This window comes from Neurospora hispaniola, assembly GCF_033458365.1.
Source record: "Neurospora hispaniola strain FGSC 10403 chromosome Unknown B0T23scaffold_3, whole genome shotgun sequence".
Lineage (NCBI taxonomy): Eukaryota > Fungi > Ascomycota > Sordariomycetes > Sordariales > Sordariaceae > Neurospora > Neurospora hispaniola.
In genome coordinates this window covers 2,257,965-2,277,953 of record NW_026944408.1, presented here as the reverse complement: position 1 = coordinate 2,277,953, position 19,989 = coordinate 2,257,965, and the positions used below count along the sequence as shown (strand labels likewise).

Sequence of the window (19,989 nt, the reverse complement as noted above, 5' to 3'; positions counted from 1 at the left end):
TTCATGAACCCTAACCCTTGACAGAATGTCCAGAAGATCAAACAGAATAGGAGGATAACGACTTCTTGAACTTGTCTTCTCTGCCGTTCAATTCTATCGTGTGTGGTATGTTAGGGAGTTTGAGTTGGTGCACAATACTATGAGCTGTCTAACAAATCTCGATAGATCAGAGATGACTGTGTATTGCGATATTACCAACTCTATATGCAATGCGTGAACTTCATCCGTCCTGTGGGAATTCTATGCGGAAAATGCACCCCTAACACGCGTCTGCGGTAGGTAGGAAAAGGGATAAATACAGGTGAGAGGACAAACTTTGGCAAAGAAGCCTTCACCCGGCATCTCCCTGAAAATATGATGGCTACTCGAACTTTGAAAATACCAAGGAAGCATTGGTGCCCCCGAAGCCAAAGCTGTTGGACATGGCCACCCTGACTTCCTTTTGCTGCGCCTGAACAGGGACAAAGTTGAATCCAACACCGACATTGGGACTGGTCAAGTTGAGAGTGGGGGGTATGGCTCCCTGTGGTCACATATTAGCAGAGGCAACACCTCTCAGGCACTACACTCCGGACACTCACCTCAGCAATGGCCAAGATTGAAAACACTGATTCAATGGCCCCCGCCGCCCCAAGAAGATGACCAATCGCTCCCTTGGTGCTGCTTACCGTAATCCTGGACTCGTCGTCCACTCCTTCTTCGCCCATCATCAGCGACCGAATGGCAATCGCCTCAGCCGCATCTCCTACAGCCGTCCCCGTGGCATGGGCATTGATATAGTCCACCTCCCCCGGCTTAACACTCGCATTCATGAGCGCCCTCTTCATAGACAGGAATGCCCCTGAGCCATCATCCCTTGGCGCCGTCATGTGATGTGCATCACCACTGCATCCATACCCCTTCAGCTCGGCCAAGATCCTAGCGCCGCGCCTCTTGGCGTGCTCCAGCTCCTCTAGAATGAGGACAGCAGCACCCTCGGATACCACGAAGCCGGCGCGGTCCTTGTCAAAGGGTCGGCAGGCAGATGTCGGATCGTGGTTGTATGCGGTAGACAGCGAGCGAGACCGGCCAAAGCCAGCAAAAGTTAAGGGGTGAATGCAGGACTCGGAGCCGCCGGCGACCATGACATCAGCGTCGCCAAAGGCAATGAAGCGGGAGGCGTCACCGATGGAGTGAGCGCCGGTGGTACAAGCGGTGGTGGCAGAGTGGTTGGGCCCACGGAAACCGTAGCGCATGGCGATGTGGCCAGCCCCGAGGTTGATAAGAATCTTGGGGACGAAGAGAGGGGAGACCTTCTTGTAGCCCTACAAGAAGCATGTTAGACTCGTACATCAGGGAGGTACATCCGGTTCAAGGTCGAACCTGTGTGCGCTCTTACCTCTTTGTCATACGTGACGCTGGTGTTATAAAAGTCATCCAAGTTACCGATTCCGCTTCCCATGCAGACACCTGTGGCTTCAAGGTCTTCCTGCCTCGTGGGCTTCCACCCAGCATCTTGCAGGGCCATTTCGGTAGCAGCGACAGAATACTGGGCGAAGAGAGACATGCGTCTCTGGTCTGAAGGCTCCAACCAGTCCGCAGCCTTCCAAGTGTGCTGCTCGTCAACATTCTGCTTGTTCCTCGCAGGTGTAGGAACAAGGCCGGCCACGGTGCTGGTGAGCTCTTTCCATTTGTCCTGGGGCTCGAGGTCGGCGACGCTGACGATGCCCGAATGAGAGTCCAAGAGCCGGCGCCAGGTGGGACGGATGCCGACGGCCAAGGGCGTGATGGCACCGAGGCCTGTCACTACCACACGTCTCATTATCTTTCCATGTTATTCTTTGTCAGTCAAGGGTATATAAAAAGAGGCCAACTGCGTGGCGGGGACGGTGACTGATGAACCTGGTAAGACCGTTGAGATGTCAATATGCATAAAGTGAAGAGGAGCTCTGAGCAGCGACGTTGACAGTGAACGTTTAAACGGTGCAGGAGTCGCATTACGTGCATATCTGGATAGTGGAGCATGGTATCTGAGCATGTGGAACCTCTTCTGTTTCGGGTCACTCACCTTCAGCAGCTCAGCTCCTACGGTACCTCTAGTAGTGTAGTCTCTTAAAGCTCCCTGAAATAAGGCAAGGGGGTTAGGAGTGCCGCCTCACGACATTTAAAAGCCACCTTGGGCATCGAATTTCATCTAATTTTTTCTCCAAACTACCTTGAGGTAGCAATGTTTGTCCGATTTACCGATTCAGTGTATATTGCCTTACTTACATCCAAGGTATCTCCGAGTTGCCCTCTGACACAAATCTGCAAAGGGACTTGTATAGGGCTGAATAAGAGACAGCTGTTTGGCCCACTTTACATGTGCCAACCCTGACCCTTCATGACAACAAAGCATCAAGCCATCACCACCAAACAGCTTTCATGCATCTTTTATACCCAGATCATCTACATTCCCTTTCCTCCTCCATTGATTCGCTTCTCATTGCCCTACATACCTCTCAACATCAGCAGCTAGACTACAGGGTTTCGTGCTCGTGAGGAGATCGGAAGGCTCCACCCCTGAGTGCTGCGGGAGCTGCAGCTTGGACCGCTTTGACCTTGTCTTCACAACTTGCACACTACTTGACAACTACATACGTACCAGCAAACCTACCTACACGCCTGGACCGAATCTATTACGGATATCTCGGGTCTGGAAATGACTGCGAGTATAGCATTGGAACGATAACAGCCCCCAGGCTCACTTGAGCGGCATCCCAAGCAATGACCTCCTACTCGAACCTCAGATCTTCAGGTGCTTCCATAGACGGTATGGAAGCCGTTGAACTGAAAGACAGAAGGGCATCTACGAGCGGCCGGAAGTCGGGTGATTTAGAGGCAGGCGAGGAAGATATCGGGGTACCCTCTTCCTCTTGGAACGGCGCACCCGGTCCCTCCCAAGGGGGTCATCGCAGGCAGGAATCCCACGGCGCCGAGGACGAAGATGGTTCCGAACTCGAACTTCTCTTGGACCCAAACTTGCCTGCCGAATACAGCCACAAACTTGGCGATCTCACTCGAAAGTCCCTTAGCTTCGACGACAATCAAGTAGGGGTCAAGTTCGGCGAAAGTGAGGACGAGGAGGAAGAGGTAGAGAACTCACCTTATCCAGAAGTCCGAGCTGCCGTTCTCAACTTTGATCAGGACCTGCCATGTAACACCATCAGGGCGTGGACCATTGGACTTGGGCTCATATTCCTTGGGGCTTCAATGAACACCATCTTCTCATTGAGAGCCCCATCAATCAGTCTCGGGTCACTTATTGCCCAGATTATCGCTTGGCCGCTGGGACATGGCTGGGCCAGGTTTATGCCGGAACGTGAGTTCAACACCTTTGGTAAAAGGTGGACTTTGAACCCGGGGCCTTTCAACATCAAGGAACACTCTGTCATTGTTGTTATGGCCAGTGTCTCCTTTTCTGTAGCCTACGCTACCGACATCATTTTGGCCCAAAAGGTGTTTTACAAGCAGGACTTTGGCCTATTATGGGGGGGTCTCCTTACGATATCGACGCAGAGCCTGGGCTATGGAATTGCTGGAATGCTAAGAAGATTTCTCGGTAAGTTCTGTATGATTTCCAAGGTTACAAATTCATTCATTAACTTTACTATCATCGATCCAGTCTATCCAGCTTCCATGATTTGGCCGGGTAACCTCGTGGGAGTTACCTTGATGCACGCCATGTACGGGCAGAACGAGAAGAAGAATCCCACAATAATGGGTGGCTCGATCGCTCGGTACCGGTGGTTCGCCTACATCACCCTCGGCTCTTTTTTGTACTACTTCATCCCCGGTTTCTTTGCACAGTTCCTTAGCTCTTTTGCCGTTGTGACTTGGATGGCACCAAACAATCCTGTCGTCAACCAGTTGTTTGGCTACTCGACGGGCCTCTCCCTGCTTCCGATCACGTTCGATTGGGCGCAGATTACGGGATATGTTGGCTCGCCTATGGTGCCTCCATGGTAAGATCAAATGTCACCACCCACGCCTTCGACTCTCTAAAAGGCAATGCTAACACTCCAGTTAGGCACGCAATTGCCAATACATTGGCCGGCGTCGTGATATTTTTCATAATTGCCGCCAGCTTTTTGCAGTACACTGGAGCGTGGTACGGCAAGTACCTGCCGATGAGCGACTCCAACGTCTATGACAATACGGGCAAGACATATGATGTTTCACGAGTCCTTGGCAAGGAATTTACGCTCGATGAGGCGGCGTATAACACTTACTCGCCTCTGTTTCTCAGGTGCGTTGCGCCCCCTCCCTCTTGGTGTGATTCAACCTACAGCTGTGATCTAACTTGAGCATAGTACAACATTCGCCATAGCGTACGGTTTGTCCTTTGCTGCCATATCCTCACTGATAGTGTACACGTACCTACATCATGGGAAAACAATCTGGAGACAATGGAAAAACAGCACCAGTGAGAGGCCTGACGTGCATATGAAGATGATGAGGAAGTACAAGGAGGCCCCGACGTGGTGGTATATGTCGCTCTTTGCAGTGGTGAGTACGAATTTTTGCCTTGACTTACACATACCATGTATAACTAACCACTGTGCATCGAACTAGATGCTCGCCCTAGGCTTCTTCACCGTTCTTGGCTGGCAAACCAACCTCACATGGTGGGCCTTCCTCCTCGCCGTCTTCATCTCGTTCGCCTTTTCCCTTCCCATTGGTATCATCCAAGCCGTTACCAACAACCAAATCGGCCTGAACGTGTTGACCGAGTTTGTATTTGGATACATCCAGCCAGGCCGCCCTCTAGCACTTATGATGTAAGAGCCCTCCTCCCTTTCTTCTTGCTCTCTGTCCCTTTTATCCATACCCAACTAACCAAAACCGCACCCCTTGCAAAATAACAGCTTCAAAACCTTTGGCTACATAACCATGTCCCAAGCCCTCACCTTCGTCGGCGACCTCAAATTTGGTCACTACATGAAACTTCCCCCCCGCGTGCTCTTCTCCGCCCAAGTCGTCGCCACCACCTTCTCCTGCATCATTCAAATCCTAGTACTCAACTACGCCCTCCGCACTATCCCCGAAGTCTGCACCCCTTCCCAACCTCAACACTTCACCTGCCCTGGCGGTCGCGTCTTTTTTTCCGCAAGCGTCATCTGGGGCCTCATCGGTCCCGCCCGGATGTTCTCCCCGGGCCAGATCTACTCTTCTTTGTTCCTGTTTTTCATCCTGGGAGCCGTCGTGCCCTTGGTTATTTGGTTACTCCTCCGTCGTGCGCAAAAGCGGAATCCGCACACAAAAACATGGCTGCGCTACGTCATCGCGCCCGTCATCTTTGGCGGTGCGGGCTCTATCCCGCCTGCGAGTCCGCTGAACTATTTGAGTTGGGGCATTGTCGGGTATGGGTTTCAGTACGTGGTGCGCAAGAGGCACTTTGGGTGGTGGAGCAGGTTGAACTTCTTGACAAGTTGCGGGCTCGATCTAGGACTGGCGCTGGCGACGCTGGTGGTGTTTTTCGCCTTTACGATCAACGAGATTAGTCCGCCTAGTTGGTGGGGAAATGAGGTGGTAAAAGGCACGTTGGATTTCAAGGGGATGGCGGTAAGAGAGAGAGTGAGGGAAGGAGAGATATTTGGGCCGAGGGTTTGGGCTCTTGGAGGAGGAGGAGGAGGAGGAGGAGTCAGGGTAAAATACTACGACCGTGTTATACTAATACGAGCTCAGAGATTTGGGGGAAACAAGGAAAGACGGACAAGAAAGAAGTGCCAGCCAACAGATAGCCCAACCAGTTATTTCGTTCACCGGCCAAGTAGCCTGGTCAGTCCCTCTATGAATCCCGTGGTGTCATCGATGCACGCTATCGGCTGCAGCGTGTCCCTTTCAGTTTTCAAGTTGAAAGAAACCCGGCCACGTGATCTGCCCCGTCCGAGAATCAAACTTGAAGTCGGACGGGACCACGTTGGGAGATGCAGAGCTGGTAGCGGGACAACTGGCTGCGCTATCCGACCAGTGAGAACTGAATTGAACTGGTCAACTGGTTGTTGGCTGTCAAGAGGTACCTGTACGTAAGGTTCGTAAAGGTCCATCCTCTCTAAGTGAGTGTACAAACTAACATCAAGCCACTAAAGCCCCCCGCCTACCTACCAATTCCGTCTCCAGAAGTTTGTGCAACAACAGACTTTGCCTCCTTTAGGTTGTAGGTACCTACGGTACAGTCAGCCATGACATTCCAGCCGAGCCGCATGCGTAATTCCCCCTCCTTATCACCAAGGTGCTTCTTCCCCCGTCCACGCCCACGTCCGATATCCTTGACACGGGGCATATCACCCGCCTCCCCCATGCTTAATGCCGCTCTTATGGCATGATGTGACCAGCCACCGTCCTTTCAGTGCCGTATGCTCCGCCGTTGTGCGGTGTCTTAATCCTCCAGCTATTGCGTCGATGACGCTATCTTTGAAGGGTCGCGATGGAGTGCTCTGCCGCTTTTCTTTCGTGAGACGACCCTTGAGTGCTGTATATTTTTGGTGCCTTCACTCTGTCTGGAGCAGCTGCAGTTACTACTGTACTGGACGATGGTGGACAGATCGTTGGCGAAGTAAGCACCACAATAACTTGTCCATCTGTCAACAAGACTCGAGATTTAGCAAGCAACAAACATCTCTCATCGCTTGTATTCCACCTTGACCAAAAGCCGTATGATCGGTGTTCTCCAGAGAGATATCAGGAGCGGTTTGATATCAGGAAGAACAAGCAAGAAAACTGCTACAGAGTACTGTGGCCAAACATAGGTACCACCTTTCATCAACTGACCAAAAAAGGGCCACCGCAACCCGCACAAACGGCATCGCACATGATTGCTTTTCTTCGGCACCTTGACAGGGGTTCGTCCGAAGCTTTCAAACAACCCCTGGATGATTGCCCAGCAGCGGTAGTGGTGAATTGGTGGCTTGCCTTCAATGAACCGTTGGCATGCCGACCAGGCCGACCCAACGGCCGAGATTCTCTTCATCCCTTGTGACTTGCGGGACCTTGCATGGCAGGCGATGCGCTTGTCAGCCCAGCAATCGACCAGCCCTTCTTCTGGAAAGACAAAATATGACAGGCTGATCATCTGCTTTTGCTTCGAGCTCCAGCTGTTTCCATTTCGTTTACGCTGCTTTTATACATAGGTATGTTCTATGTATCCATTTTATTTTGTTCGCCAATGCTCAGCTCCTGAAACTGCCAATGAGACCGCCACATCGTCATTGGATGTTATGAATTAGTGAGAACTTCTTTCCATCCCGCCAGTCTGGGACAAGCCACCTTGTGGACATCTTGTGTTTGTGTATTCAGCACGGCATGTTTCCAAGCGCACAAAGTCACTTCTCTGTAGCGTCCCGTCCAGAGACAGCAGTTGGCGCGGGAAAGCGCGAATTATTAAGGTCTGTGTGCCCTTCTGGTTGGTCGACTTATCATGGCCGATCAGTAGCATGCCTCGCTCGCCAGCTGCCGGAATGAAGCTCGGAAGGGTGCGTTGCGTTTGTTATATTCGAGCTCTTCTTGTAGTTACAGTGTGGATGTTTGATATTTAGGGATGAACATGGACCAAGTTGTCGTTTGTGTATGAGACTGGGCAGGAAGGAGAGAAAGGCCCATGATACCTCACGAATGAGTACATGGTCATTTCATTTTCTTCGTTTCACTCCAGCCGTCCCTTTCCATCCGATATATCCTGGTACACGAGCCGAAAAACATCCATCAACGAAGGCCCAAACTTTTGATATAAAACGTGCGCCTTCACCTTCTCTCAGTACTTTCTCGTTGTACCGATGCTTGTGGATGCGAAACCTTCCCATCAACTTTGGACACATAGATAGCGCTCCGCGTGATTGATCGATATCTTCAACGCCGTCCACATCTTCTACATCGAGACTGAGATTTCGCCTGGTCAGGCACCCAATACCGCTATCATGGAGAACTTTCTCATCGGCAAAGACGCCACTTTGAACCTGAGAATGGGTATCACTTTCTCGAACGACCAGGCCCCAGAAGAAGTTCAGCCCACATCAGCAAAGGATGGCCAGTCTCTGATTGACCAGGTCATTGCTGCCACGGGGCCGAAGGCGCATCCAAGATTGGCGCAGATCATGCCCAGTCTTGTACGCCATCTCCACGATTTCGCCCGAGAAGTTAACCTGACAGTCCCGGAGTGGAAGGCAGCCGTTGACATGGTGCGTGATTTTTGATGCGCCTGTTTCGCGATCACATTGGCTGTTTCTAACCAACACTTCATTTAGCTGAATGAATGCGGCCAAATCTCCAACGACCGACGCAACGAAACGCAACTTCTCTGCGATATTCTCGGCCTCGAGTCTCTCGTCGACGAGATTACTTCGAACCTGCTCGCCAGTTCCAACGCCGGCACACCATCAGCAGTCCTGGGTCCGTTCTACAGGCACAACGCGCCTCTTCTACCCAACGGCAGCTCCATCGTCAAGAACCTGACGCCCGAGACACCTTGGTTCAGCCAAGCCATCGCAGACTCGGCCTACATCACAGGCCGCGTCCTGTCCACCGACGGCAGGCCCATCCCCGGTGCTATTGTCGACACCTGGCTTGCCGCGCCGAACGGACTCTACGAGCAGCAGGATGAGTCCCAGACCGACATGAACCTAAGGGGTCGGTTCAAGACTGACCAAGATGGCCGCTTTGCGTTTTATGCGCTGCGGCCGACTTCTTATCCGATTCCGTTTGATGGTCCCGCGGGCAGGTTCTTGACCTTGCTGGATCGGAACCCCAATAGGCCGGGTCATATCCACTTCGTCGTTTCGGCACCAAGACATCGCGCGCTGACGACGCAAATCTTCGATAGCCGGGACAAATATCTGACGGAGGATGCGGTTTTCGCGGTCAAGGATGAGTTGGTGGTCAAGTTCTTGCCCCATAAGGGAGACTCCAAGGCGCGCTGGTATCTTGAGTATGATTTCGTTTTGAGCAGGGAGGATTAGGCTTTACAGTATGGGAGACCGCAGTAGGTCAGCAGATGGTATAGAGCTTTGGGGAGGCATACAATGGCGCATAGGTTGATTCTGTATATTGGTGTTCCTTTGTTGGCAAAGATCCCCTGGCCACTTCGTTTTAACAGGCTTCATTCAGATGGCTCGTCTTCAACCATCGATGGAGATAAGTACAGTCAAACCTTTCCTCCATTCATAGTTTGGCTTCAGACAAGTTGAGCTTGAACCATGGCTATCGTCGCATTTGTAAAGCCGGATAAGCCGTAAGATCTGGGGTTATTTCAGCGTCGCTACATCCTTATGATGATGTTAACCCATATTTGAAAAGTGATAGATTGGCACGCTTCCGCGTAACCCTGACGATGGTATATGTGGATCGACCCGAAGAGGATATGATTCGTATGGATCGGACGAAACAGCTGTGCTCGGGGGAAGAAACTGTGGAGCGATATGAGCCAGTTCAGGTGCTGTTGAAACATGCGGCGTGAGCTGTAAATAGTTGTTCCAGAGTTGGTCGAATTCCCACTCGTCAGATACTTCAGGGGGCGAATGAGTAAAATGACCAGGGCGTAGGGCGAGTGGAGGTGCCATAGGTGGAGTCGTCGATGATACTGTAGACATTCCGTTCATTACCACTTCCGGGACAGTGGCTGAAGGGGTCGGGATAAATACATTGGGAGCCTTCTGTGGCCGCGAAAAGGATGGTGAAGGCACAAGAGGCTGGTGTGAAATGCTGCATATTCTTGAGCCTGCCGGGTCCACGGGACTCGGGACACTCGGAGCTGAGCTACCATTCTCCCGTGACATGCGAGAACTGGATGCTTTGGTATAAAGGCAGCTAAGGTCCGCTGAGAGGACTGGAGCGGCATGCGAATGATCCTTAGTCCAGGTCTCAACCACTTGTGCAAAGTTTTCCATTATTTCGAGCACCCTCTCTGCTTGTGGGTCAATTTCTGCACAGTATTTCATGGTTGAAATCGCGTCGGTGATAGTCTTGTTATATGTATCGGCGTAGTAGAGTGAGGTGAACTGATTCATAAGGACGATGAGGCTCGCAGCGAAGAGGAAATAGCTGAGACGCGTCAGATCAGATTCGAATGTATCATTAAGGATCAAAACGGATCTAACTTACATGAAGAAAGGATTTCTTTGTGGGAGATACTCATCCTCTCTGGCATGTTGTATCAATTGAATAGTCTGGTAAGATGCCACAACACAGGCTTCGGAAAACTTGGCCATATGAGACTCTCGGTTTAAGGGTGGGTTTGCCTTCCCAGAGCGTTGTTGGTCGAGTTTCCAGTTGTGCATAATGAATATTTGCCTGGTCAGGAGAATGAGAGAGTGCAATGACAGGAGATTGGCGTGAAGAGCTGCTATACCCTGCTCCGGGCTTGTCGGGCCTTCTCGTGATTGCTGCGGCGTCAGGTTTGCAAGTGAGGGCCGCCTCCAATATTTGGCCATGTTCGCGATATCCTGGACAACCGAGGTGGAGATCTTTCGCTTTGAAAACACACGGAGTGTTACGCCAATGACACGGCATGATTTAACACAGGCATCGAGGCATCCAAAGTGCAATGACTCGGGTCCATTTTCCCCTACGGTTGATAAGTCGGCGATATCATCATTAGTAGTAAGTTTGCATGAGCAATCCTCTTCGACGATGGCAACGGGTCTCCCCAGGGACGCGGCAAGGAACCGGTCGAGGATGAACAACGTCTTCCACAGATTCCGTCTCACCTCTCTTTGCGTCGATTCTGGGTAGATAAGCGGATGCATTGTCTCCTCTCGATGGAGACCTAAGGCATAGGCAGACCGCACAGCCATGCCTGGTATTGATATGTCAATCCTATGATCCGAGTTTGGGGGCAAGACTAGGGAATCTCACCCAAGTATGCATATGCAGTATTTCGTTTGGAAACCGTGAGCATGTAAACAGCCATCAAGCAAAGTGCTTGAATAGACCAAAAGTCGGCATCTTCGAACCCGTACTCGGGATCGCACATGGACTTGGCACTTCGATAGAAGAGTTCTGCCATATCCTGCTTTGCGTCGTACAGTTTCTTGATGATCTCCTCTTCCCGGCTGCCTGGCTGAGGGGCCGAAAGAAGCATTCCCAATGCGAGTACAAGGAAAAGGTGACATGTCGAATATCTGCTGGCCGATAGGGGATCAGCGTAGATGATTTCGATACTTTCGCAAAATGATGACTTGTCAAAAACTTCGATCAAGCCCCGTGTCTAAGAACCCCGATTAACAACCATTCAAGATTGACAAGCGTCGCTACTCACATTCGTAAAATACGACTCAACCAGAACGTGCACGGTTTCTTTGTCCGGTAGGAAGCATGGGAGCTTGGTATTTTCTGGAAAATCAATAATGTTTTCCATGATTCGGTGCCGCTTCGGATCATGAACAAAGTCGGACCCTAGGATCGGCCCCGCAGTACTCTCGACGATGATGCGAATCAGTTGTAGGATAGAGAGAGTAGACGAGTCCCCGATATAGACTTACAAGTCAGCACTACAAAACCAAGGATTAAGTGAGCAAACTTACGGAGTCGACCCGTCTGATCCTGTAACATCCTGGTTTCGGTATAGATAGTTGCTTCCTCTGCTTGCCCATATGTACTGCTTCGGCCAGAAACATTTCCCGAGCTGTAAAGGGACGTTTTCCCGGGATGTTCGAGCGAAGCTGAAGAGAGCGGTTCCGCCAGGCCGGACATGGAAGAGTTTTCCCTTCTTAGACCCCGACTCCGCACCTCATCCCATGGCCGATTGAAATCGGTACTCCCAATATTGGTCAGAGGCCTTGTTGAGGCGTCCAAAGCAGCTGGGATGGCTTGTGGTGAAGGTTCTCTCGGCTTCCGTCTAGTAGGGGATCCGACGTTTTCGCCTGCGCCGTGCTCTGAGGCGCTGTTTGGGGTGTAAGAGCAGTTCAATCTTCTCTTCACACAGGTCTGACAGGGCTTTTGACCATTGCACTGCCAAAGAATTGTATTAGTGCATGCTCGAAGGAGTGCTCTTTAGTGTGTATTAAGGTCTATGGAGGCGAGCGAACTTCAGGAAGACAAGAAGATCACGAATAAATAGTGCTTGAATCAGAGTTTGAGAAGCGACAGTATCCATCGGAACTCAGAAAGGCCCAGAAAGATAAGAGGATGTTGTATCCCAGCCGCATACGGAGATCGGCTGACTCGGGAGGCTAATGATAAGGGTGCTGCGATGGGTCTGTGGCACCCAGGGCATATTCTGACACCCGAGAGTAGGGTGCTTGTAAGAAGAGTTATGGCTTGGGGCAGACATTGATCCGGCAAGCAACATGAACGAAATCGGATATCTCAGCCTCTCGAACCGTGGGCGACAGAGAACCGGTGAAGATAGATAGAATAAGTCAAACAAACAACGAACCTTTTGCTTCCGCCGTTTGCAAGAGTCACAAGCCTGGGCTGTGCGTTGACGCTTGTCGTCAGGCACTTTTGGTCGCGTCATGACGAAATAGGTTAGGGAGTGATAAGCACAGTCATCCCTTGGTCGGGTGGTAAAGACTCTTTCTGAAACGGGATAGAGGCGAGAAAGCACACAACGTGGGACAGGCCGGAGGGCGGAGCGGGGGTTCAGCGAAGTCGCGGATACTGGGCCTCGACTGATATGGGAAGCGGAAGCGGCGCGGTGGCCGTTGGGTAACGGAGCGGATGATGCACGGGTGGACACCCCGGTAGCAAAGCCGGGAGTGGAGCGAAGATGATCGGAAGATGCGTATCAGCGTATGTAAGGTCGCCCGGGGATTGAAGGGTTATTGGAGCTCGTAAAGACAGATTCTGGTACCGGAGGCTATTGGCACGATCCGATGCGCCGTGGCCGGGCCGGGGTGCTCGATCTGGACTTTGTCGTGGCCTAGAGCCTGGTTGCTTGGAGATCGGTGCTCAAACAGCTTAATCCACCTTGGACGTGTCACGCAACATGGAGCCGTGATCAGCAACGATAGAATCGGGAGCAGGGTGCGAGTTGTTGGATGATTAAGAAAAAGCGAGGCAAAAGCATCCTTTACGGGGCGGAGGAGACACGAAGAGGAGATGGGAAGAGAGGGACTCGGCTCCAAGTGTCTGTTTGCCGTCTCGTACTGTCTGTCAATGGTTCGTATGTCGTAAAATGGATGATCGATCTGTGGTTTGTCGATGTACCTAGCACTCGAGCGGTTCTGTCGCTTTGCGCCCAAGGATACCCAAACCCAAATAAGTGCTCGCATAGGTCTTTGTTAGGTAGTTTTAGACAGTGACGAGAAGGCTGGCTCAGTTAGGCATGATTTCGGACTTGCACGCATGGAGGAGAAGGTACCGCCACAACAGGTACAGTCGGATGGACGACTAGCGTGGCAGCTGCAGCACTACCTTGCCGATATTGCAATTAAGTACGGGAAGCGTCCAGATGTCGAGACTCCAAGTCGACAGAGCAATAGCTCTGCTAGTGGCCGGGCCGTACCAAAATAACCTGCTGCTTCTGTGCACCGTATATTTCTTGTGTCGAGAAACCATGGTCCAGGACGCCGTGCAGGGCACTCAAATACCTCCAGGTTGATGACGGCTGTACCGACGTTGTAGTGCCTTCTGTACATACGTACAGCAAGTTGTACAACAGATAGACCGAACATGTCCTTGGTCCCCGGCCACCGTCACCGCATGTCTGTGTGCTTGACGGCGAGGCGCCAAGCGAAAGCCTTGGTATTGGATCACGGGGAAATAATGGCACTGAAGGCCCTGAGCCTGACGACGGAGAGGCTTGCCTGTGACGTCCATTGAGAGACGGCCAATGCCATCAGCGCCACGGACATGATGCTTCCATCATGCTCACCTTTGTGAGTGGCATACGGTGCCCGTGTCGGAATCAGCACTGCTCCCAAGGGCCTCGGGAATCCTGTCTCGCCTGTTTTCGAAGGCAGAGGTCAGCTTCGGGAACACAGCCGGGGATTGATACGACCAGGGCTGCAAGGAATATCCCATATCTGGTTGCCTCAATTCTGTGTGTTCTCAGCTCGACCAGGCCGGCTGTCCCGTCTAAGAAGAGTCCGCGACCATGCTCAGTTTCCAAGTCCATAGGAAGGTGTTTTCATGTTTGCCCAAGGTTGCGGCACTGGCGCCTTGCAACTGCAAGTTTGTGCAGCGTGATACATTACGTCGGCTGGACCCGTTTCTTCTGTTCGAGTCTTGGAATCGAGAGGTAGGATCCGTCAAGGAAGCGCAAAGTACCCAACTTGAAGGGTGGTTGTGTGTTGACGTAAAGAATATGTAGACAACCAAAAACTTTTGTTGGGTTGAAGTTGAAGTTTGAAGTCTCGAGGTTGAAAATCTGACGGGAATGAGACTGAGAAATGGAAGACAGAAAGTGGGTCTCTAGAGCCAGGTGAGGTTTCTCTGAGAGTGGAGAGAAGATCCGCCGGCCAAGTGCTGTCTCTGCTCTATGGATGACGGAAAGGGTCCTGTACTTCGTCGGATAATGCACCTAGACTTGCCCCTGGGCTAGGTGTTTCCGCCGGGCCCTTCCGTCCGGGCCTTTACCCGGGGCATCATCTGACATGCCATCTTGGAGTCACAACATCATGGGTGTCCTCGAGTTCTTCAACACATCCAACATCAGTCCAATCATCAACAGCGGACGTTGATCACATGTCCACAAGGCAAGCAAGAGCTGATTTTCAACTTCTCATCCCGCCCCGGCAAAAGATGTGGTATTGTGGATGCGTGGTGGTGTAAGTGATGAGCATGTCGAGGGATTATGGTGAGTGCTGACCTTAACAGTTTCCCCGCCAATATCTTGGACGTGCCGTTAACGATTACATTACAACCACAACTCGGAAACCTCCTGATCAAGTCCAGCTTGATGATCCAACACATGAGGTTCCTATTTCTGGACTTTTGTCGGAATACCACTTGGTGCTGCTGGCTTGCTTCGGCAATAACTCGTCAACAAGTCCTGATAAGCCCAAAACTCCAACCCCTTCCGAGCTTCTTCAAGTCGAGATCATCTCTCTCTCTCTCTCTTGAAATGACGCGTGAATCATGAATGCACATTGGTAGTTTCCTATCACCCACTTCATGCTTTTGGACATGGATCGCATCGGAGCATGACCGGTGGAAAGGAAGGAAGCTGGCAAATCACTTCCAAAGCCTCCCCGGCCTCTCTATACGTACTGCTTAAATCATGCAAAACTAGTCCGCCGATACGCGCGTCTCACTCATCACCTCAAGTCACACCTGGACAAGGCGAATAGAAGGCATCTGAATCCGATCACTTCGCAGCGTAAAGCGAAGAAAAAGTCGATCAGTCGTTTTTACTATGGCTTCGGATTCTTCTTCACGTTCGGATCGACAGGCATGAGAATAGTTTCAGGTTGAATGCGGATTTCGAGGGCTGGTTGACAGGGTCTTTGAGCCTAGTTCCATGCTCTCAACTTTCCGAGGCCACTAGTTCGCCCAGGTTTTGCTATTCTTCATTTGCGATGCAACACCCGGTCCTTGCGGGTCGCCCCTTGGAGTCTGGAAACACGGAATGTGACACGGCCCAGCTCCGGCAAAGCGTTCCAAGCCCCCAACTCCAAAGCTTGCCGGGTGAACACACTAGAGGCTTGTCTTGAAGCGGCTCTTTCTGCCTTCTGGATATCAAAGCGCAACTGCTACGCCAGGTGTAACCGGATTTACCTTGTTCAGTCTCCCAGAGATCATCAGAAGAAGGGCAAGAACTTTCCACTACGTGCTGAGAGCCGTCATTACATGGCTGTTGAGCTCCCACACCTGCATCTAAACCCTTTGGAAATGACATTATTCCAAGCAGCTTGTGGTTTGTCCAAGTTACCACGGGTCGCCCCCAGACTTCAACTGTTCAACATGCGGTGAACGTGCATGCAAGAGACCAGGTAACTCCTCGGTTACTCCCTACAGGACAACACTCGACATCACACACGGATCCCCCACGTCTAGGAACGGTCTCAAGCACCCAATGTGCGGGTAGATGGGTGCGGAGTGCAGCACACTCGCCGCACGTTCATCTTAAGATGGGGTTTATTTGGTGTGACCGGCCCAAGAGATCCAAAAAGATAACAGCCTCTGCCGCTCCCTTGCCCCCAGAAACTGGCCCCCGGTCGAGTGCAGCGTAGTAGCGTGGCCCTTCTTTACCTCGTGACGGCGTTCCGAAGAGCCGAGGGCCAGTATGCTGTTCAACCTCTTAGAGACGGCCGAGTTACCCCCCATTGGCAGTCATGTCCTGCCAGGTCCCGATGGAACTGCCGGGACATTATGTCCTTAAAACAGAATATCCAGGTCTCGTGCAGAATCTTTGTCGACGCATACTAGTCCAAATTTGCAAGTCATGATGTTTTTTTTTCAAAGGTTTGGATGCCTCACTAGCCTCGCGGGCTTCGCGAGGTAGCTAGGTAGATATATCTATGGAATAAGTTGGGATCGTTAGTCGGATGAACAGCGTCTGACCGCGCCCCTTTGCTGTTTCACCTAGCACTTGGTTCCCTTAGGTCTGTTTGATATGACATGAACCAGAAGATCATAGCATTTGAAGAGACGTGGAAGCAACCTTGATGAGGTCATGGTGGGTAAAATGTGTTTTAGGAGCTCGGGGTAATATCAGACTAACACAAAGATCACATTTCCCTCTCATATTTTTCTGTTGCCACTTCTTCTCTGAACCAGTCCGCTTCCTTCGTCGACCAACCGGATTCAAACCATATCTCGAAGAGTGGAGCGGGAATAGGTCCCTTCACTCATTATTCCCCCGCCTGCCTTTGGTCCGAAGGATGATACCTCGACATTGTACGATCATAGGGACTGGTCAGTGAACAGTGCTCCTCGGTAACCTTTGAAGCGACCTTGGAAAGCGAGAGCGCAAAGTGAACACTGGCCATTTACTTGGGAAACCTTGAAGTTTTGCACGGCAGGTGTGTTATAAAAGAAACTGATGGCTGCAGGAATTCCCGAACTCTTCCCTCTTCTCTCTCCTTTACCACGAAACTCCTCAACTGTAATTTGCACATATCTAGTATGCGTGTCTCATCCACCCAACCCGATACTCTGAGCACCGGTGGTCACTCAGCATCCAACAGCATGGACAGCTCGGCTACCCGACCTTATTCTGTCGCCACTGGCGCATCAGAGGCTTTTGACGAGCTTTTGAAGCAATGCAAAGGTCAAATCCCCAAAGAGTTTGGCTCCTATTCCGGCAACGTTACGTTCGTTCCTTCCAACCATGGGGATCAAGTGTACTTCCCGAGCCCTTGCCGAGAACAAGATGCCATAGCATCCATCAAGGCCCTTGAGGCATGTGCTGCTGCTGCCATTGGCGACCTTCGTCATGGAAAGAACTCACGATCGATCAAAGTGGATCTCGACAAGGCAGCCTGCTTCCTAATGTCGGCTTACCTTGCTACCATTGACGGCAAGCGCAAGGGTCAGACTCCGAAGGGGTTGATTCCAGGTAAGGCATCTTCACTTACGACTCCCATGTAGCCAGTTGTTCCTACAGAGGATTAAGAACGCATCTCACTGACTTGGACTACAGACACCGACTTCAACCAGGCTCAGTCCATACAGTATCGTCGACTTTCCGCGAATCTCTACGAGACCAAGGAGGATGGCAGATACTACCATATCCATGGCTCACTCGACGCTACTACTCAACTCCGCATGATCGGCCTTCCGCCTTTTAATCCCCGATTGACCGACTATCAAAAGTGTATTGACACAATTGAAGCCGCCGTGAAGAGATTTACTGTCGCGGAACTGGAGGATATGAATAGCAAGCACGGACAAGCTGGTGTGGAGGCCCTTAAGTGGGAAAATTTCCTGGAAACCACTCACGGAAAGGTCATATCGGCATTGCCTCCTTTCACAGTCAAGGCCATCAAGGTACAGCAAACGACGGTACCGGAAACTCCGCCACACACACCCACGGAGACGAATTTCCAAAGCCATCTCTGGCCGAAGATGCCCGCAAATGTCTCTCAGTACGCTTTGCGTGGCATCAAAGTCATCGAGATGTGCCGCGTCATAGCCGGTCCGACCATTGGCCGCTCACTTGCCGCCCACGGGGCTCAAGTGCTCAAGGTGACCGGCCCCAAACTTCCTGATGTGCCCTTCTTCCAAGTCGACGTCAACACCGGGAAGCACACTACCCATCTTGATCTTCGCAACCAGAGTGATCTCAAAACATTTCAGAACCTACTCGCCGAAGCCGACGTTCTCATCGACGGATACCGGCCCGGCGCCCTCGCCAAATTTGGCTGCGACCCTCAATCGCTGGCCAAACTAGCCCAGCAGCGCGGGAACCACGGCTTCGTCTACGTAGCCGAAGATTGCTTCGGCGGAACAGGTGTACCCGGAGCCGAATGGGCCGGTCGTCGCGGCTGGCAGCAGATCGCTGATTGCGTCACGGGCGTCGCGTGGGCTCAGGGCCAGTTCATGGGACTAGAAAACGAGCCCAGCGTGCCGCCCATGCCCATGTCAGACTACGGCACTGGCGCGTTGGGTTGCGTGGCCGCCATGGCAGGCCTGTACCAGCGCGAGACTAAGGGCGGGTCGTGGATGTGTCGGACCAGTCTCTGCCAGTATGACATATTCTTGCTCAAGCTGGGAATGCTTCCGCTTCAGGAGCAGGAGCGTCTGAGAACGGTGTTCGCGGGCCCGTTCTTCAAGTTGCGACATTATGACTCTGTCGACAAGGTCAGTGGAGAGGCGCTCAAGGCTATGCAGCGCGCGTACCCGCATCTGTTTGGGCCGGATTTGATGCTGAAGGCGAAGAGCAAGGGCTTCAATGGCAAGGATATTCGCTGGCCGAAGGAGGCGATCGAGGTGGAAGGACTGCTAATTCAGCATGTGCGTGCCTCAAGGCCGAATGGGTTTGACAGGCCTGGCTGGGAGGGCTGGGAGACTGATTTGATCATGGATGGTGAGGTGGATTTGGCTGAAGATAATGCCGTCTTCACCAACACCAGTGTTACACCTGCGCCGAGAGAGGAACAGCATCAACAACAGGCCGGAAGTGGAAGCATGAACTCAGTCCCGCAGCGTCGTAACAGGATTGCGACAATGAACACTGTTCTCGCCACGGCCTAGGAGGAGCGTGTGAGGGGTGGTTCTGAGTCTGCAAAATGAAGCGCAATTTTGAGAGGAGGGAGGAGGGGGGGTGTATTTGGAGTCGTCGAAGGACATCCTGACGGGAGAGAGGATGGTGGAGGATCGATTGTGTGCGTTTCCAAAATCCTTGGCGGCTGAGCGTTGCTTTCTATCATGACTGTTTATAGTATTTCAAGCCAACAAATCAGTAGGCAAGGTCAGCTAGAAGAAGTCTACCATTTTTCATGAAAAAGAGGCAGACATTCGGTTCCGTCAGTGTGGTGGAAGAGGGACACTTGAAATGGGTTTATATGTCAAGTTATCGCTACCTAGGTAATGTTCTTCACTTCGGAAACGGATGTTGTTAATGCTATGAGCGAGATTCTGTCCGCCAAGCAGCCATAATCTCCAATCCATGCTATAGGAATTTGTGAAAACAAAATACTATAACAAGGGACCTTGGCGCAGTTGGCTAGCGCGCAGGTCTCATACCCTGTATGATCTGGCTTAACGTCAGAGTAATCCTGAGGTCGGGAGTTCGAGCCTCCCAGGTCCCATGTTTTTTGCTTTGTTTTTACATGCTGTAAAACGATTTAAATTGCTTGAGCTTTGACATCCTATTTTCATTTGTTTCTTTGTTTTATTCGGTTCCTCTTCTTTTTCTCTTCTATGTTTACTTTCTGCATGGGTAACTTCCAGCCTACAAAGGTGGAAAAACAACTCGACACCCATTAATTTGGGTACAGTGTTAGGAGATATGTTTTTTGAGTACAAATCTTGGCTAGTGGTTTGCCAATCATATATTCCCCAGCTCGAGAACACTTTCATCGGGGCTCTGTGAACAAATACTTGAAGGGGCAAGCGAATCGAGACATGCTACCTACCTTCGTTAAAGCC

General features: G+C 51.5%; 6 protein-coding genes and 1 non-coding gene across 7 annotated transcripts; 4 read left to right on the top strand and 3 right to left on the bottom strand.

Moving 5' to 3' along the window:
• Nucleotides 1-172: 172 nt before the first annotated feature.
• Nucleotides 173-1,983, bottom strand: B0T23DRAFT_377134 (3-oxoacyl--synthase). Its single transcript, XM_062837011.1, has 3 exons — nt 1,379-1,983; nt 582-1,304; nt 173-523 (listed from the first exon to the last, which is right to left on the bottom strand). The coding sequence occupies exons 1-3, from the start codon at nt 1,799-1,801 to the stop codon at nt 362-364; spliced, it is 1,308 nt and encodes a 435-aa protein (XP_062694082.1). The 5' UTR covers nt 1,802-1,983; the 3' UTR covers nt 173-361.
• A 762-nt stretch (nt 1,984-2,745) lies between these two features.
• Nucleotides 2,746-5,762, top strand: B0T23DRAFT_403518 (small oligopeptide transporter; the record flags this gene model as incomplete). Its single annotated transcript, XM_062838786.1, has 7 exons — nt 2,746-3,580; nt 3,644-3,983; nt 4,049-4,267; nt 4,440-4,527; nt 4,594-4,799; nt 4,887-5,667; nt 5,709-5,762. The coding sequence occupies 7 exons, from the start codon at nt 2,746-2,748 to the stop codon at nt 5,760-5,762; spliced, it is 2,523 nt and encodes an 840-aa protein (XP_062694081.1).
• A 322-nt stretch (nt 5,763-6,084) lies between these two features.
• Nucleotides 6,085-6,482, bottom strand: B0T23DRAFT_114188 (uncharacterized protein). The gene has a single exon (XM_062831918.1). It carries the CDS (start codon nt 6,320-6,322, stop codon nt 6,119-6,121), a length of 204 nt encoding a protein of 67 aa, XP_062694080.1. The 5' UTR covers nt 6,323-6,482; the 3' UTR covers nt 6,085-6,118.
• Nucleotides 6,483-7,934: 1,452 nt separating this feature from the next.
• Nucleotides 7,935-8,972, top strand: B0T23DRAFT_394751 (Intradiol ring-cleavage dioxygenase; the record flags this gene model as incomplete). Its single annotated transcript, XM_062838146.1, has 2 exons — nt 7,935-8,195; nt 8,262-8,972. 2 exons carry the CDS (start codon nt 7,935-7,937, stop codon nt 8,970-8,972), a joined length of 972 nt encoding a protein of 323 aa, XP_062694079.1.
• Nucleotides 8,973-9,441: 469 nt separating this feature from the next.
• B0T23DRAFT_403516 (fungal-specific transcription factor domain-containing protein) lies at nt 9,442-11,368 on the bottom strand (the record flags this gene model as incomplete). Its single annotated transcript, XM_062838785.1, has 5 exons — nt 9,442-9,470; nt 9,545-10,053; nt 10,114-10,807; nt 10,867-11,218; nt 11,270-11,368. 5 exons carry the CDS (start codon nt 11,366-11,368, stop codon nt 9,442-9,444), a joined length of 1,683 nt encoding a protein of 560 aa, XP_062694078.1.
• Nucleotides 11,369-16,632: 5,264 nt separating this feature from the next.
• B0T23DRAFT_377127 (CoA-transferase family III domain-containing protein) lies at nt 16,633-19,489 on the top strand. The gene is made up of 2 exons (XM_062837010.1): nt 16,633-17,455; nt 17,540-19,489. Exons 1-2 carry the CDS (start codon nt 17,023-17,025, stop codon nt 19,090-19,092), a joined length of 1,986 nt encoding a protein of 661 aa, XP_062694077.1. The 5' UTR covers nt 16,633-17,022; the 3' UTR covers nt 19,093-19,489.
• A 56-nt stretch (nt 19,490-19,545) lies between these two features.
• B0T23DRAFT_t153 lies at nt 19,546-19,649 on the top strand. The gene has a single exon. It is a non-coding gene; the product is annotated as a tRNA-Met (tRNA).
• The last annotated feature ends 340 nt before the right edge of the window (nt 19,650-19,989 follow it).

Coding starts and splice junctions, on each gene's coding strand:
- B0T23DRAFT_377134 (XM_062837011.1), bottom strand. CDS start 1,801: ATGAGACGTGTGGTAGTGACAGGCCTCGGTGCCATCACGCCCTTGGCC. Junction 1,305..1,378: donor GCGTCACGTATGACAAAGAG/GTAAGAGCGCAC, acceptor TGCTTCTTGTAG/GGCTACAAGAAGGTCTCCCC. Junction 524..581: donor CAATCTTGGCCATTGCTGAG/GTGAGTGTCCGG, acceptor ATGTGACCACAG/GGAGCCATACCCCCCACTCT.
- B0T23DRAFT_114188 (XM_062831918.1), bottom strand. CDS start 6,322: ATGGGGGAGGCGGGTGATATGCCCCGTGTCAAGGATATCGGACGTGGG.
- B0T23DRAFT_377127 (XM_062837010.1), top strand. CDS start 17,023: ATGCGTGTCTCATCCACCCAACCCGATACTCTGAGCACCGGTGGTCAC. Junction 17,456..17,539: donor TCCGAAGGGGTTGATTCCAG/GTAAGGCATCTT, acceptor CTTGGACTACAG/ACACCGACTTCAACCAGGCT.